We start from the raw sequence: 13,291 nt of genomic DNA, 5'->3' as shown, positions 1-13,291 counted from the left end.
AAATAACAGTTTGAACAACAAAAAATCCCAACACAAGGTCACTTTACTAGTTTTTCCAAAACTCTCAACCAAAGAGTAATTCTTAAATGTTTGATCTATGTAGAAACAAGTTAATTGTTGTAGTCTGAAGTAAAATATCTCTTTTGGCGCATGTATCACTTCAGTGTCAACAAACTCACATATTTTTGACAGGAATTTGAGATATTAGTTCAATCGCTGCAGTCTAGCAGATTAGGTTTGTTAGTTCACTGCACAAAGCAAAAACAAATGGGGATGAAGCTTTTAGATTTTCACGTAGAAAGAAGTTTTGCACTGGTCTTTGCACCTAAACCTGCGGTGTAAGAGATTATCAATCATGTGATATGACAAGATAGAATTCACTGTCAAAAATAAGTATCACACTTAATATGTTAATATTTATTGAGCCACTTGACATACATTGAAGGAACTGTGTCAGACCCACTTACAGTATAAATTTCCATTCCTCTGAATCACACATGGAGTTTGCATTCAGGTTTGTGTAATTAAATTACATTTAATTTAATGGAAGCTTTATAAATTAATCAGTAATTAATATGTAAGTACAGGTTTATGTTTTAATTAACAAGATTGGAATTTATATTTTCCCTGCCATCTTCTAATTGATAGGAGAACTGCTTTGAGCTGAATGTGGCACACATCCAGGCAGGAACGGGCCTAATCAATCAATGCATTGCTAATGTTATTTCTTATTAAAGCAGATGGATTCAGACATATTTGCACTGAAGGAGTGCGGATACAGGAGTCAGGTATGATAAATTTATGGCAAAAATAATATGAGGAATTAGAGATGCATGACTAGCCATATACATTAGGCCCTGTTCAGTAAAAATATCCCTGTGCAGCAAGCTGTACTTAGATATTTTAAAGGGCAGTGAGCTATATCTGGATGCAAGTATATTAAAATACCCAAGATCATTTTGAAAATTCAGTTTTATACCCCCTCATTATAGGAAAATCATTTTTTGAGTCATACCTTGCACTTATTTTCAAAGATCAAAAGATCTCATTCCTCAGTCTGGGTGGATATTTTTTTTCCTGCTGCAGGATTATAGTATCAGGTAGATCTCAAGTACAGCAGTAAATCACGTGTGATTCCCTTATCAGCAGAGCAGAGCGGTAGCACTTTGCAGAGATTTGATTTGATCTTACCTTGTACAGCAAAGGTGCTTGGCCAAGCTTGACCACGGCAATCTGGTTGGTGAGGTTCAGGCTGTCTTTGGCTCTCCTGAGGTCGTCCACAGTGGCGTACTGCACATCGACCACCTCCCCCTGATGTGGAGAAACAGCACAGAGGCTCAGTGGGGTCAGCAGTTACTGAAATCATTAAATGTCCTTTAATCAAATGTTCTCCCAAGTGCATAATATGCCATCCAGATGGCAGGTAACTTATATGTGTTTATATGCCTCAATCAGCTCTGTGCTCATTGGCTTTTTCATGCTCTGTGGTTGACCTTACTCTGCATTAGGGCAGGGTGTTAAATCTTAATCATTTCTGACCAAATGTGCCTGTAGCATAGAGGGTTGAAAACTGTTGAGTCCTGGGAGTTAAAACAGATTTCTTCATCAGATTTGGTTTACATTTAGTTTGAAGCAGATATTTCCAGTTTTAAATTAGCTAATTTGTACTTCATTATAAAAATTAAACTAAATTGAGTCCACTATTGGCTTCCAATATTGAGTGAATATAAAAGTCACTCACACAATTTTTAGGAAGAAGGTCAGTTTACTGTTCATGGGGAGTGCTAATCAGCTTGTGAAAACTGTTGTATATTGTCATCTGTGGCGCTGGAGGGGATTTTTAAAGGTTCAGTGTATAGGATTTAGGGAGATATATTGGCAGAAATTGAATACAATATAATAAGTATTTTTTCCTTAGTGTATATTGACCTGAAAATAAGAATTGTTGTGTTCTCCTTACCGTAGAATGAGCCATTTATATCTACATTAGGTGCACTTCTCTGTTTTTGGAGATCACAGTGTTGCACCACCATGTTTCTACAGTAGCCCAGAACAGACAAACCAAACACTGGGCCAAGATAGGGCCATTTGCGTTTTCGCATTTTTTTGTTGAAAGAAGCTCAACTGCAAGGAAGGAATTCGAGCCGGGAGAAATTTTAGCTGGTTGAAATCTGCAATTCACCAATAGACTCACAAATCACACTAAAATCTTACACACTTCACCATTAAGGTCTGAGAAAATAACCCATATGATGTCACAAGATTTATCTCTGCTTGAGCTCAAAGATGAAAATCAGTAAAAATCCTGATTACAAACTTAAGGGTTGTGGAGCTTGAAAGATGTGGATGTTTACCAGGATATGACAAACAGACACTCTGGGGTTGCATCCTGGGAAATGTAGGATCCAGCATTTCTGGAGCTTGACCCATACAAGAGATAGTCAGGTCAAGTCAAGATATCTTGCCCTCTGCTGCTTTGATTCTGACCATTCCTTTCAAAATCTGTCTCTTGTGAGTTGAGCTTGTGAGAGGAGAACAACACTAAGTTGCTGGAGTACCCCTTTAAACACTGCCATGTTAAAGAGACTCTGAAAGATTTTTTAGAGAGTTTTTTAGAGGAATTACCAATAACAACAATTATATAAATTGCCAGTGTGTAATCATTCCTGATGTAGGCATTTTAATCAATATAACAGCACTTCAGTAGAATCTGATTACCACCCGTTGGAGTGACTTTGGCCAAGTGTGTGTGTGTGTGTGTGTGTGTGTGAGTGTGTTTTGAGGTGTCTGTGTGTGTTTTTGTGTATATGCACGTGTGTCTCTGTGACTGAGCGGCTGACTGAGTTATCATCTTCCAAATTAAAGTGACCTAGAAGTTGTTGAGGAAAGTCAAAGCATTTTGGGGTCTCTCTCTCTATCCCTTCTCCCCCCTCTCTGTTTCTCTTTGCCCCCTCTCACTCTCTTCCTCCCCTCCCCACCCCATCACTGCATCACCTGGGCCTGATTCATTTTTCATGTGGCCAGGGGGCGAGTGTAACACGATGCTGCAGTGGAGAGTAAGTGAGGGAGAGTGCAAGATAGCGCCTGAGTCTGTGTGTGTGTGTGTGTGTGTGTGTGTGTGTGTGGAGAAAGAGATAGAGAGAGAGAGAGAGAGAGAGAGAGAGAGAGAGCCCACATCTTTTGCATCAGGGGAGCCCAGGAGAGGAGAGCGAGGGAGATTTATCGCTCCTGCCTGCATTTGCATCATAAAAGTCCTCCATTTAAACTGCAGACCATGGAACAGTACAAGACGCAGCAAATTGAAATATAGGAGAATCTCTATACGCACTTTGATGGTGCTGCTTGAACTAGATCCATCTCTCTTTCCACTCTCCCTTTTTTTCTTTCATTTCATTTCATCTCACCGCGGTAATGAAATTAACAATGTAAGTGGTCTCTGTCTGGCTGACGCTGTGAGCATCATTCTCATGTTGAGATGATGAATATTTCCTCTTAACCCAGCCAGGCATTCAGACAAGATTTTGGTTGAGTTTTTGAAGGATGAGAAGAGAACCAATATATCTTGGACCCTGTCAGAGTCCAATACATTTGAAAAGTTTTACTGTATAAAATGATAAATATTAAATGTATTTGCCACAGTTTCATTCTGGTGTTTTTAAACTGCATTTAGTTCAACATGGGAGATTTAAACTCTCCAAAGCCATGCTAATACAAAGCTTTAATAAGAGTTTGTTGCCTTTTAAGTGGGGTTTCCTTACAGGCTTCACAGACTGGCACTATTGAAGCTGATGAGTAAAGTTATATCTGCACCCACATCATAACAGAAAAAGCTTCAGTTGACCAAGGACCTAACTGGACAACAGAGGTGACACATTTTCTAAATGTCTTCATATTTTTTTTATCCACTTAGAAGAGCTCGAGGGGAATCCAAACCTATCAAGAGATGATGTTTAGGCAGAGACAATCCATGAGAAAATAATGTTTCTGGAATGTGAAAAAAAATCAGTTAATTCATTGGGCCGACTGCCTGCAACTTTAAAGTATAATGTTTACTTGTAATGTTACTCAATGCAAAAACCCCGCCATTTTTAATATCCCACTGAGAGAGACTCTCACTCCAGCCTGTTCTTTTTCGTTCTTAAAATGTTAACATGCAACCTCATTCTGTGGACGATAAAGGAGGTGCAGACTTCCCTCTGTGTTGATGATGAGGAAATACGGCGAGATTTTCTTTTTGTCGTTCACGATTTCTCCCGTCACTTTGACCACTAGAGAGACAGAGGGATAAGCTGCCGTGGACAAATGTACGGCAATAGGAAAAATTATGGCATTAAACAGCAGATGCACTTTAGCAACCTGCTGAGTACTGCCATTAGCATCAAGCTAGCAAAGAATGTTTTTTCTTTAAAATGGAGATGGACATAAAGTAGGAAAATTAAAAAAATAGTGGCGGGGCTTTTACTCACCAACACTGCAGAGGCTACCAGCTTCATTTGAAACAGACTACATTATAAATGGGCTGTTATTTATTAATCCCTCTGTATTTTTATATTCTTCTTCTTTGAGTTAGCTGCTAACTGCTATCAGGTACTTTTTAAATCTCTTTTGTTGGGTCAGATGCGTAACATATTGTCAAAACATCACACCTGTGCCACCTATGATCCCATCCTGCCATCTGTCACAAGGCGGAACAATCGTATGTGACTTGCAGAGGCAGCCTAAAAGTGACAGGACTACTGACACAGTGAGTAGCTAACCTCTTAGAGTTGGTGCCCCATGTACAAAGGCTATGCCTTTGCCCCAGCAGCTGCAGGATTGATTCTGGCCTGCATGTCATCCTCTCTCTCTCCCAGTTTCAACTACTACTACTAAAACAAGTGTGATAACAGCGATGTCATGTGGTCTCCTCAGATGATGTAGGACAACCACCGCTCAACCCAGCTTAGTCTTGGCAAGGTGCTGGAAACATCAATAACTCCAAACAGAAGAGACTTTCACACACTTCCGTCTATGCAATATTCTGCAGTAATACTGCAGAGATCTAAGTGTGTAGAATTATGTTTCTACCATGTGCTCTCCTAGGAAAAGTCCCTCTCCTTGACAATGGTTTATAAGTATGTCTCAAGTCCTACTCTCCGGTACAGGTCTTTTTTAGTCACACGTAAACTTTAACAAATATGGGCCCTGATATACATCAAATCCTAATCTCCACCAAAATGAATGGGAAGAAATTATGCAGGGTACAAAAGAAGGTACATAGCTGGAATGGAAAAAAAGGAAGCATGACTCCCTTCCCTGGTCTCTCTTTCTAAATACAGAGTGTGTAAAGGCAGGGAGAATGGTGAAGAAAAGAGGAGCAGCCATGCAGGAAGGAGACAGAGGAGGTCATGGATTGTTTCTGCAGTCTACTGATTGAAGGCTGCTCAAATCCACCCTGTAATTAACTCTTATCACATCAAGTAAATGAAGTGCCTTCACAATCACACTGTCATTATGTCAGACAACAAGGAGCGGCAGGCTGAAAGAGGGCCAGTGTTGGGAAAGCCATTCACAAAGGCTTCACAAGCTACCAGTTACTGCCGGCACCCGGCAAGAGGCAGAATCACAGTAAATCCTAATTATAGAGATATAGTTTATTGATTGCAGTGACAAAACTTTTTCGAGTGGTCACCTCATACAAAACCACAAAAAACAAAACTGCAGAGATAAGATGAAGCTGGAAACATGTAAATCTGCAGAAAATCATTGTCTGACTGTAATAAAATGTAGTAAAATACAGTATGATGTATGGGCATTGTAGAAGTGATCAGGCCGCTATGGAAAATGTAATAATCCAGACACTCAATCATTTAATATTTAGTAAGATTCATTAATATGACAACTTCTTACTCTGAGAACCCACCAGTGTGAGTGTCACTCCCTGTCTATCAAAATTAAAGAGTAATGCACCATCAGATTCTTAAAACACATTTATGCCCCTCTTGAGACATTATGTGGGTACCTGTGTTGTAGCTGGCTACAGTCTTTTCTTTGTGAGACCCTGCTAGTGTGTAAGTGTGTTTTGTGTTCTGGTACAGAGTGTATAGAGTGAAACAATTACCCCTTTTCCACCAAAATTAGCCTACCCAGTCTCACTCCGAAATCATCAGATACTTGAGTTACTTTGTCAGTGACTTCAGGCGCCAGACACCGAAGAAAAAAGCCATCCTTTCACTTTGGCATAAAACATGGCTGGGTGCTGTTATTGTTTAATGACGCCCAGCAGCATCAGGAGGAACGCGGTGGGACAACAACGAAAGTCAAGGTGGCGGAAGTCCAAGTAGGGTAGGTGGACTTTGAGACAAGGGTACGGGAGTGCTAAAGTGCTAACTTATTTTCAGGTTTAAGGACTCATTTCTGGGGCACTCTATTGACTGCCTTTAGACTGATTATGAATGGGGCAGCCATACACAAAGGCAAGCATGGGTAAAGGGACAGAAACCACAGTATACACACCTACTAACACAATACCCTGATCTACAGGAACACTATTATTTTATTTCATTTAAAATCATATTTCTTTCATGTATGTATCTATCTGTTGGTCTCTAGGTTGTTTGCACAGAACTACTGTGGACTATCTTCAGTAGACTTGACTACTGTAGTGGGGTCTTTGCAGGTCACCCTAAAAAATCAATCAGACAGCTGCAGCTGATTCCAAATGCTGCTGCTCGAGTTCTCACTAAAACCAAAAAAGAAGATCACATCACTCCACTTCTGAGGTATTTACACTGGCTTCCTGTCTGTCAGAGAATCAACTTCAAAATACTACTGTTGCTTTATAAAGCACTGGATGATTTACATTTCTGACTCCCTGCTACAGTATGAACTCTCAGGTCATCTGGGACAGGGCTGCTTTGTGTCCCTAGAGTCTTAACATGGAGAAGCAGCGTTTAGTTTTTACGCACCACATATCTGCAGCAAGCTCCCAGAAATTGCAGGACTGCACCAACTCTTTTACCACCACTTTAACTTTTATTCTTGTATTTTATACCTGTCTTAGTATATTTTAAGTTTTTTTTATTTTCTATTCACTAGTTAGTATATTTTAAGTTTTTTTTATTTTCTATTCACTAGTTCTTTAATGAATTGCTTTTAGATGTCCTTCTATGTGTTTCTTTTGCACCTTGTCAAGATGCTTTTGATGTTAAAGTAGAGCACTCTGAATTGCCTTGTTGCTGTAATGTGCTATGTAAATAAACTTGCCTTGCCTTGTGTTTTGTAATGTTATGTATGAAAAGAGAAATGTGTTGCATAATGGCAATGGTACAGTAGTCCAGTTTGAAAAGTGGAGTGCTCTATATTTTGCAATATCAATATCTTGTTTTTGCCGCACTTCAAAATGGCATTGGAATTGACACTATGAATCACACTCACAGGACGAGCAATCATTAAAGGAAACAGAAGTGCCACTAAACTGCTGCATAATGTGGCCCGGCTACATTTTTAAACTACACTTATGGGTTCATTTTCTACTCTTGCTCACAGGGCATGGTTGTTAAACACAGCAAAAAAAATATTGAACTGGAAGACCTCCACCACTTTAAATGGTAAAAAGATCATTATGCTATCACGATGTGTCTGTCTGCCTATTTCTGCCGTACGTAGTAACAATACTGTGAATTAATTCTTGTGCAGACAGAAACTGCAGAATATTCATAATCACACTGCAGGCTGGCCTCATGGAGGAGATGATTTTATTAGATTCTAGAGCACATGTGCTTTCATTTGCATATTAATGAGGAAAAACAGTTTTTTTTCTTCAAACTGGAGGAACTCCATTATGCTCCAAGAGGCTGAGTTCATATTAATAGCAGCCATGATTTATGTGGAGATAAGTATGATGACATAGTACTAGTTTCTAAATAATGCTAATTACCTTGATTACAGATCTTATTACTTAGCTTGTTATGTTAAATGATTGTGGTTGATGAGGGATTAGGCAGCTCAAGTGTCTTGTTAATTTAAAACTTGTATATTAATTTTGACATAATTTCTACTGGAGCAGGACAGTGAATGGAATAAGAAAAATTTTTATTCTGGTGGTGAGTCTCAGAATACTTCTGCCCGTATATTGGCTTTAATTATATCTAATTTCTGATGAAAGGTTCGGCTAGACTCAAAGTAAATTTAGCACAGTTTATAGACACATGATATTCTGTATTTTTTATTTCACTATAAAAGACAAGTGAAATGATTTGACAAAAGCCAGATAATACAGCATGACCTCCATATTAATTATGTATTATATTGTTTATGCTGTTGGGATCTAATTAATCATTCATTAACATATCATTTTTGATTGTTCCAACAAAGCAGTAATAGTTTACATAGAGGAGGCAAATCCTGCAAATGTTTACTCTGTCATTATGAATGCAAATATGCATATGATGCACACATACTGTTCCTTCCTTCCCTCCTACCCTCTGTAGAACTTCTGCAATATATATAATAGTCTATTTATAATGGCCTATTTATAATTGGTAGCGTGGGCTGTTTAGGTGTAAGTGACTGTATGCATATGTGTGGGTGTTTTAATGCATGTGAAGATGGGTGGTAAACCTTGAGGATGTGGGGAGTATGGGTAAAGAAAGTAAGGAGGTGTATGAATAGGGAGGGGGAGAATGTAGGGCTGCTGGAGGATGGGATACAATAAGGAAGGTTTTGCTGTGGATACAGAACCAGAGATGTAGTGGGGGGGGGGGGAAGAACAAGCCATAGCAACTTTACTGGTGTGACCACAGTCTTGCTAAATCCTAGCATGGCGGCATAAATTCAACAAAGACAACCCTGGATGTATAAGGAAGAACATGCCTCTCATTGCTGCTGTGAGATGAGGTAGTTATGCTGCTGCATCTTGGTGGCTTGTTTTTGGCTGTTCATCAAAAGTTTTAGGGGGACTGTGTTTTTCATTGAGAAAAAAATGACTTTCTTCAGCATAAGGTTTTAGTTTATTTGGAACAAGCACATAATTTTGTTGGAGATGCTTTTGGCTATTATACATAAAAAATAAAATATAAACAAGATGGAGATAGGTTTGCCTTTTCAAGGGCATATATAGCAAATTGCACTGTTTTGCACTGCAACCACACTGCTTGAGTCCAGTCGCCAGAAGAAATTGTATGTTTCATATATATTAAATAAATGTTTCTAATGTGAAGTAGTTTATGAGCTCACTTTGTCATCAGGAGGTAGCAGGGATGGTGGATGACGTGTTACCTAGGCGAGACAGCTGTGATGCTGTAGACCACTGTTGGGGACATCTTAAAGAACAAAACTGGTAGTTTTTAAATGAGTAATCTCTGTGTTATCAGGGGCTTTTTGGCCCCTAAATGTGGTTGTTTTTTAGCAACCTGTCACTGGCTTTCTAGCAGGAATACTGCCATGAAAAGTGATGGTTTTTTAAAAAGATCAATGTGATTCCAGCCAGGATTGTGCCACCAAAACTAGATGTTTTAAGCCAAAACATCTTTTCCTAACCATGCTGAAGTGGTTTTGATGGTTAAGCCTAACCACACAGTAACCACACTGTTGTTGAAATGTAAAATTTCAATGCATCAGCTACATAAGATACACATGTAATGCGATGTATGTAATGAATGTTGTAGAAATGCACAATGCCAACATTTGTTGTGATGATCGGGTTGAATTGGCAGCACACCAGTTCCTTCATATCACCATCATATCCTGCATCTACTTTCCTTAGCTGTCTTCCAATGAAATCCCCAAGTCCTAGTTCATGAGATTAGTCACTTCCTGATGTCCCAAGCCTTCAAAGTTGATAGGGAAAGAGACATCTGTGCTGCTTTCCAGAGAGCTCTCCTCTTTCCTCTACTTTGGCCCAGATGTTTGTCACCCAGGAACCGGCTCAGTGCTGTAAAGAATGCTTCAGGGCAACTGGACTCCAAGATGCATCCTCAGACCCTTTCATAACTGGAGTCCTCCAGAAGAGTTTGTGACCAAGTTATGACCAGCAGTTGGTCTCTGCTCCAACAGCAGCAGTATCCAGTCAATTAAGAAACTGATCGACGTTCCATGTCTTCCCCTATTCCTGTCATTGTTCATGAGTCTGATAGTAGCTGAGTGGATGACCCCATTTGTCCTTCAGCTTCTGACAGCAGAAGGCCAAAAGTAGTTTCTAATAAAGGGCAGCACTTTATACATCACATCTTCACATCTTCCCTAAAGTTCTTAACCTCTCAAATACACTCTAAATCTAAGACTGTCTCAGTAGATATGTCAGCTGTTGCCCAGAGACACCACACCTGAGGTGGGGTGTATTATCCTCCTACCCACTGCTAATTTTTCTTCTTCTTTAGACTTAGTCTTAGTCTATAAATGAAAATGCTTATTAGTTGCAGTCAGATTTTAAAGTTGTGACATTTTAGTCAACTTTTAGACATAACTTTAAATTTAAATATTTTTTCTCTTTAAACTAATCTAACTTAGTCTCGCCACCAGACAATCAGAGATCTCCGCCTTCTGATAGTCTGGGGACACTCCTTTCTAAAGTGTGTTTAACACACCGGTGAAAACGGCCGGCAACAAAGCAACGCCTCTTGCATTTTTTACAAGGACACGCCCTCCCGGAAATGTGCGCTCCCCCTTTTTTCAGCAAGGACACAAACACACAGAGAGCTTGAAAATGGATGCCGAGAGATTTAACTCCGTTTTATCAAACGTGTGCTCAGTCCACAAGATTGTGGAAATGAACGACTTTGTTTAAAACTTTTAACGCAGTCAGACTATGTTTACAAGCACAAGAGTTCAGCGAACCACCAAAGGACCGCCCTGCAGATTTACTATTGGTTCTGCAACGTAGGGAGTTTTTTTAAACTCTGAAATTGTATCCGCCCATCTAAACACAAAATCAGGGAGAAAGTCATCAGTCTTTAGTTAAGCAAAGCCTCTAAAGACTGACTTGTGAGTCTAAATCTAACTGGGCTAATATGAGTATCCACTGCTAACATTTTAGCCTCGTCTCAACAACAAAAACAAAACATGCATTTATTTATAGTATTTCTTATCAAATACCTATTTTTAGCTTGTCAACATCTTGTCTTCATCATGGAAAAAAGATGGTCAAAAAATATTTTTCATCCTAGTTTTTGTTAACAAATCTAACACTGCTTAAACCTCAGATAAGAAGAATAAGAGAATAGTTAAATCTAATGTCAGACTGTCCATGGCCTCATCTTTTCCCCATCCTTCATTGAGTAGAAGTGTCCCCACCCCACTCCTCTTTATCAGACAACAGGTGTGAGCCACCTTCCGCTTCAGGTGTCCTGGATGCTCTTTGGTTTGGGCGTTAGGGATTTTTCATGTATTATTCTTCGAATTTTCCCAAACAAAGACCTGCTTCTTTCCAGTGCTGTCGTGATTCCAGCAACCTTGAACAACCTTCTTCCTCTAACATGATGAACAGAATCTGATCAAACATTTGAGTGTTTGTTTGTCAAAAAAAAAATTGAGATGGAATAATTTTACAATTATGGGACATTTAAAAGAGTACACCAGTGGACTTGTAATAGCAAATACTGGGCCACCTTTTTTGTGTTGCTCCTGATGGCTGATGGATGATGCAGGCCCAGCTGGGAGTAAACTGTGTCCCTTACAGCCCTTCACCCCTGTTACCAGTTGTGAAGCTTGTTATAGAACAGAGCATGTACAATCTAGAAACAACTTGTACTATTTCTCGCAGAACTGCAGTAAAGCCAGTTCTATAAGTATGTGCATGGCCCTCTAACTGTGTGCCAAGCTTGCACCTTGCTCAGTGAGAGTTCAGGGGGCAGTTGCCCATGTCAGTGCTGCCAGAGAGTGCAGTGATCTCATGATAAACCTTGACAGGGATTACCAAAGTCCATCAGGGATTCATGTATTTACAAATTCTCAATTACTCTGGGAAATAACTATATATACATCTTAAGTATTAAAAATTCAAAACAGTTCTTCATAGCTGCACTGGACAAAGATGGGAATTTATCCAAGGCGAAGTAATGGATAAAAGGTGAAAAAGAGAAGAGGACAGGGAAGAGGGCAGGGGAGGAGGTGAGGACAAGTACTTTACTGTAGCTGTGTTGAATTAGTCAGAGGCTTTTCCCCACAGCCTATCCTTGGAAGGCTTAAAAGAGAGCATTTATAAAGCATCAGTGAGCTTTTTGATGCTGTGATGTTGAGTCACGTAATGAAGTCTGTGCCTTTACCCCAGCTTACCTTCGACTTTGTCATTTCCATCCAGCTGGATTTGAGGGGAATTGAATTTGTCCTTTCACATTGAAAATTAGAGTAAAAAAAAAAGAAGAAGAAGGACAGAACGACAAAAAATCTTGTGTAAAAACTAGTGGACGGTTAAAAATATAAGACAGCAAAGTTCATTATGTACTATGAAAACCAAGAGGCGGTTGCAAAGTGACACAGAATAGAGAATGGTGATATTGTTGTAGTTTCTGGATTTGTTTTCCCCAATAAATTCTTTTAAAGTGATTTTCTTTAAAAGGTAATTTTACCACAGCTTTTCTGAAAAGAATAACATCATTATGTACCAGCTGTAGTGGAAATGATAAAAGTGTTAGACATAGTTTACAAGAGTTTCTTAGAAGAGCCATTCATATTTTTTGGCATTACTGCATGTACAGTCCTGAGAGATTTTATGGCTTTTCTTCATAAAATACGTACATAATTACTGCCCTTTAAAGGAAACGTATAGGAATTTTATATAAATTCCATGGGAAATTATAAGGAAATATAAGAGTCCATAAAGTCCTTCTTTCTTTGCCATAAAATGTATTACATTTACAGTAAAAGAAGATAAATGGGGCTATTCTGAGGGCTATTATAAATCGACTTAAGTTTTACACCATGAAGCTCTTAGACTATGAGGCAGGAGTTTGACTCTGGAGAGAAATACATAAGGAATTTTAAATAAAACATTATAATTTGGCAAGTAAAGGTTCAAGTCTCTGTATGGACCAAGTTTGGAGTGTGGGCTGGCAGATGGAGAGGTGCCAGATGGTCCCCTGGGCACTGCCAGGGTGCCTTTGAGCAAGGCACCAAACTCCAGGGGCACCGTATTATGGCTGTCCCTGCGCCACCCCTCTGCCATAATAGCATGTGTCTCTTGGGTATACTAGGATGGATATGGGAGAGTCACATTTCATCTTCCAACTGCCTTGTGTGACAAATAAATAAAGATAGAAATGTTGAAAATTAAAATTAAATTGTACTTCCAGATGACTATGAGCACAGAGAGTAT

General features: G+C 39.3%; 1 protein-coding gene across 1 annotated transcript in view; it reads right to left on the bottom strand.

Annotated features, from left to right (window-relative positions):
- The window catches only part of naaladl2 (N-acetylated alpha-linked acidic dipeptidase like 2), an 814,243-nt gene that overhangs the window by 348,769 nt on the left and 452,183 nt on the right, over positions 1-13,291 (bottom strand). The window contains exon 7 of the mRNA XM_033621483.2: positions 1,192-1,311. Within this exon, the coding sequence (XP_033477374.1) occupies positions 1,192-1,311 (120 nt within the window). The remainder of the gene's footprint in view (positions 1-1,191; positions 1,312-13,291) is intronic.

This window comes from Epinephelus lanceolatus, chromosome 6 (genome assembly GCF_041903045.1).
Source record: "Epinephelus lanceolatus isolate andai-2023 chromosome 6, ASM4190304v1, whole genome shotgun sequence".
Taxonomy (NCBI): domain Eukaryota; kingdom Metazoa; phylum Chordata; class Actinopteri; order Perciformes; family Serranidae; genus Epinephelus; species Epinephelus lanceolatus.
Note: the sequence above shows the minus strand (reverse complement) of the source record. Positions and strands in the feature narration are given on the sequence as shown.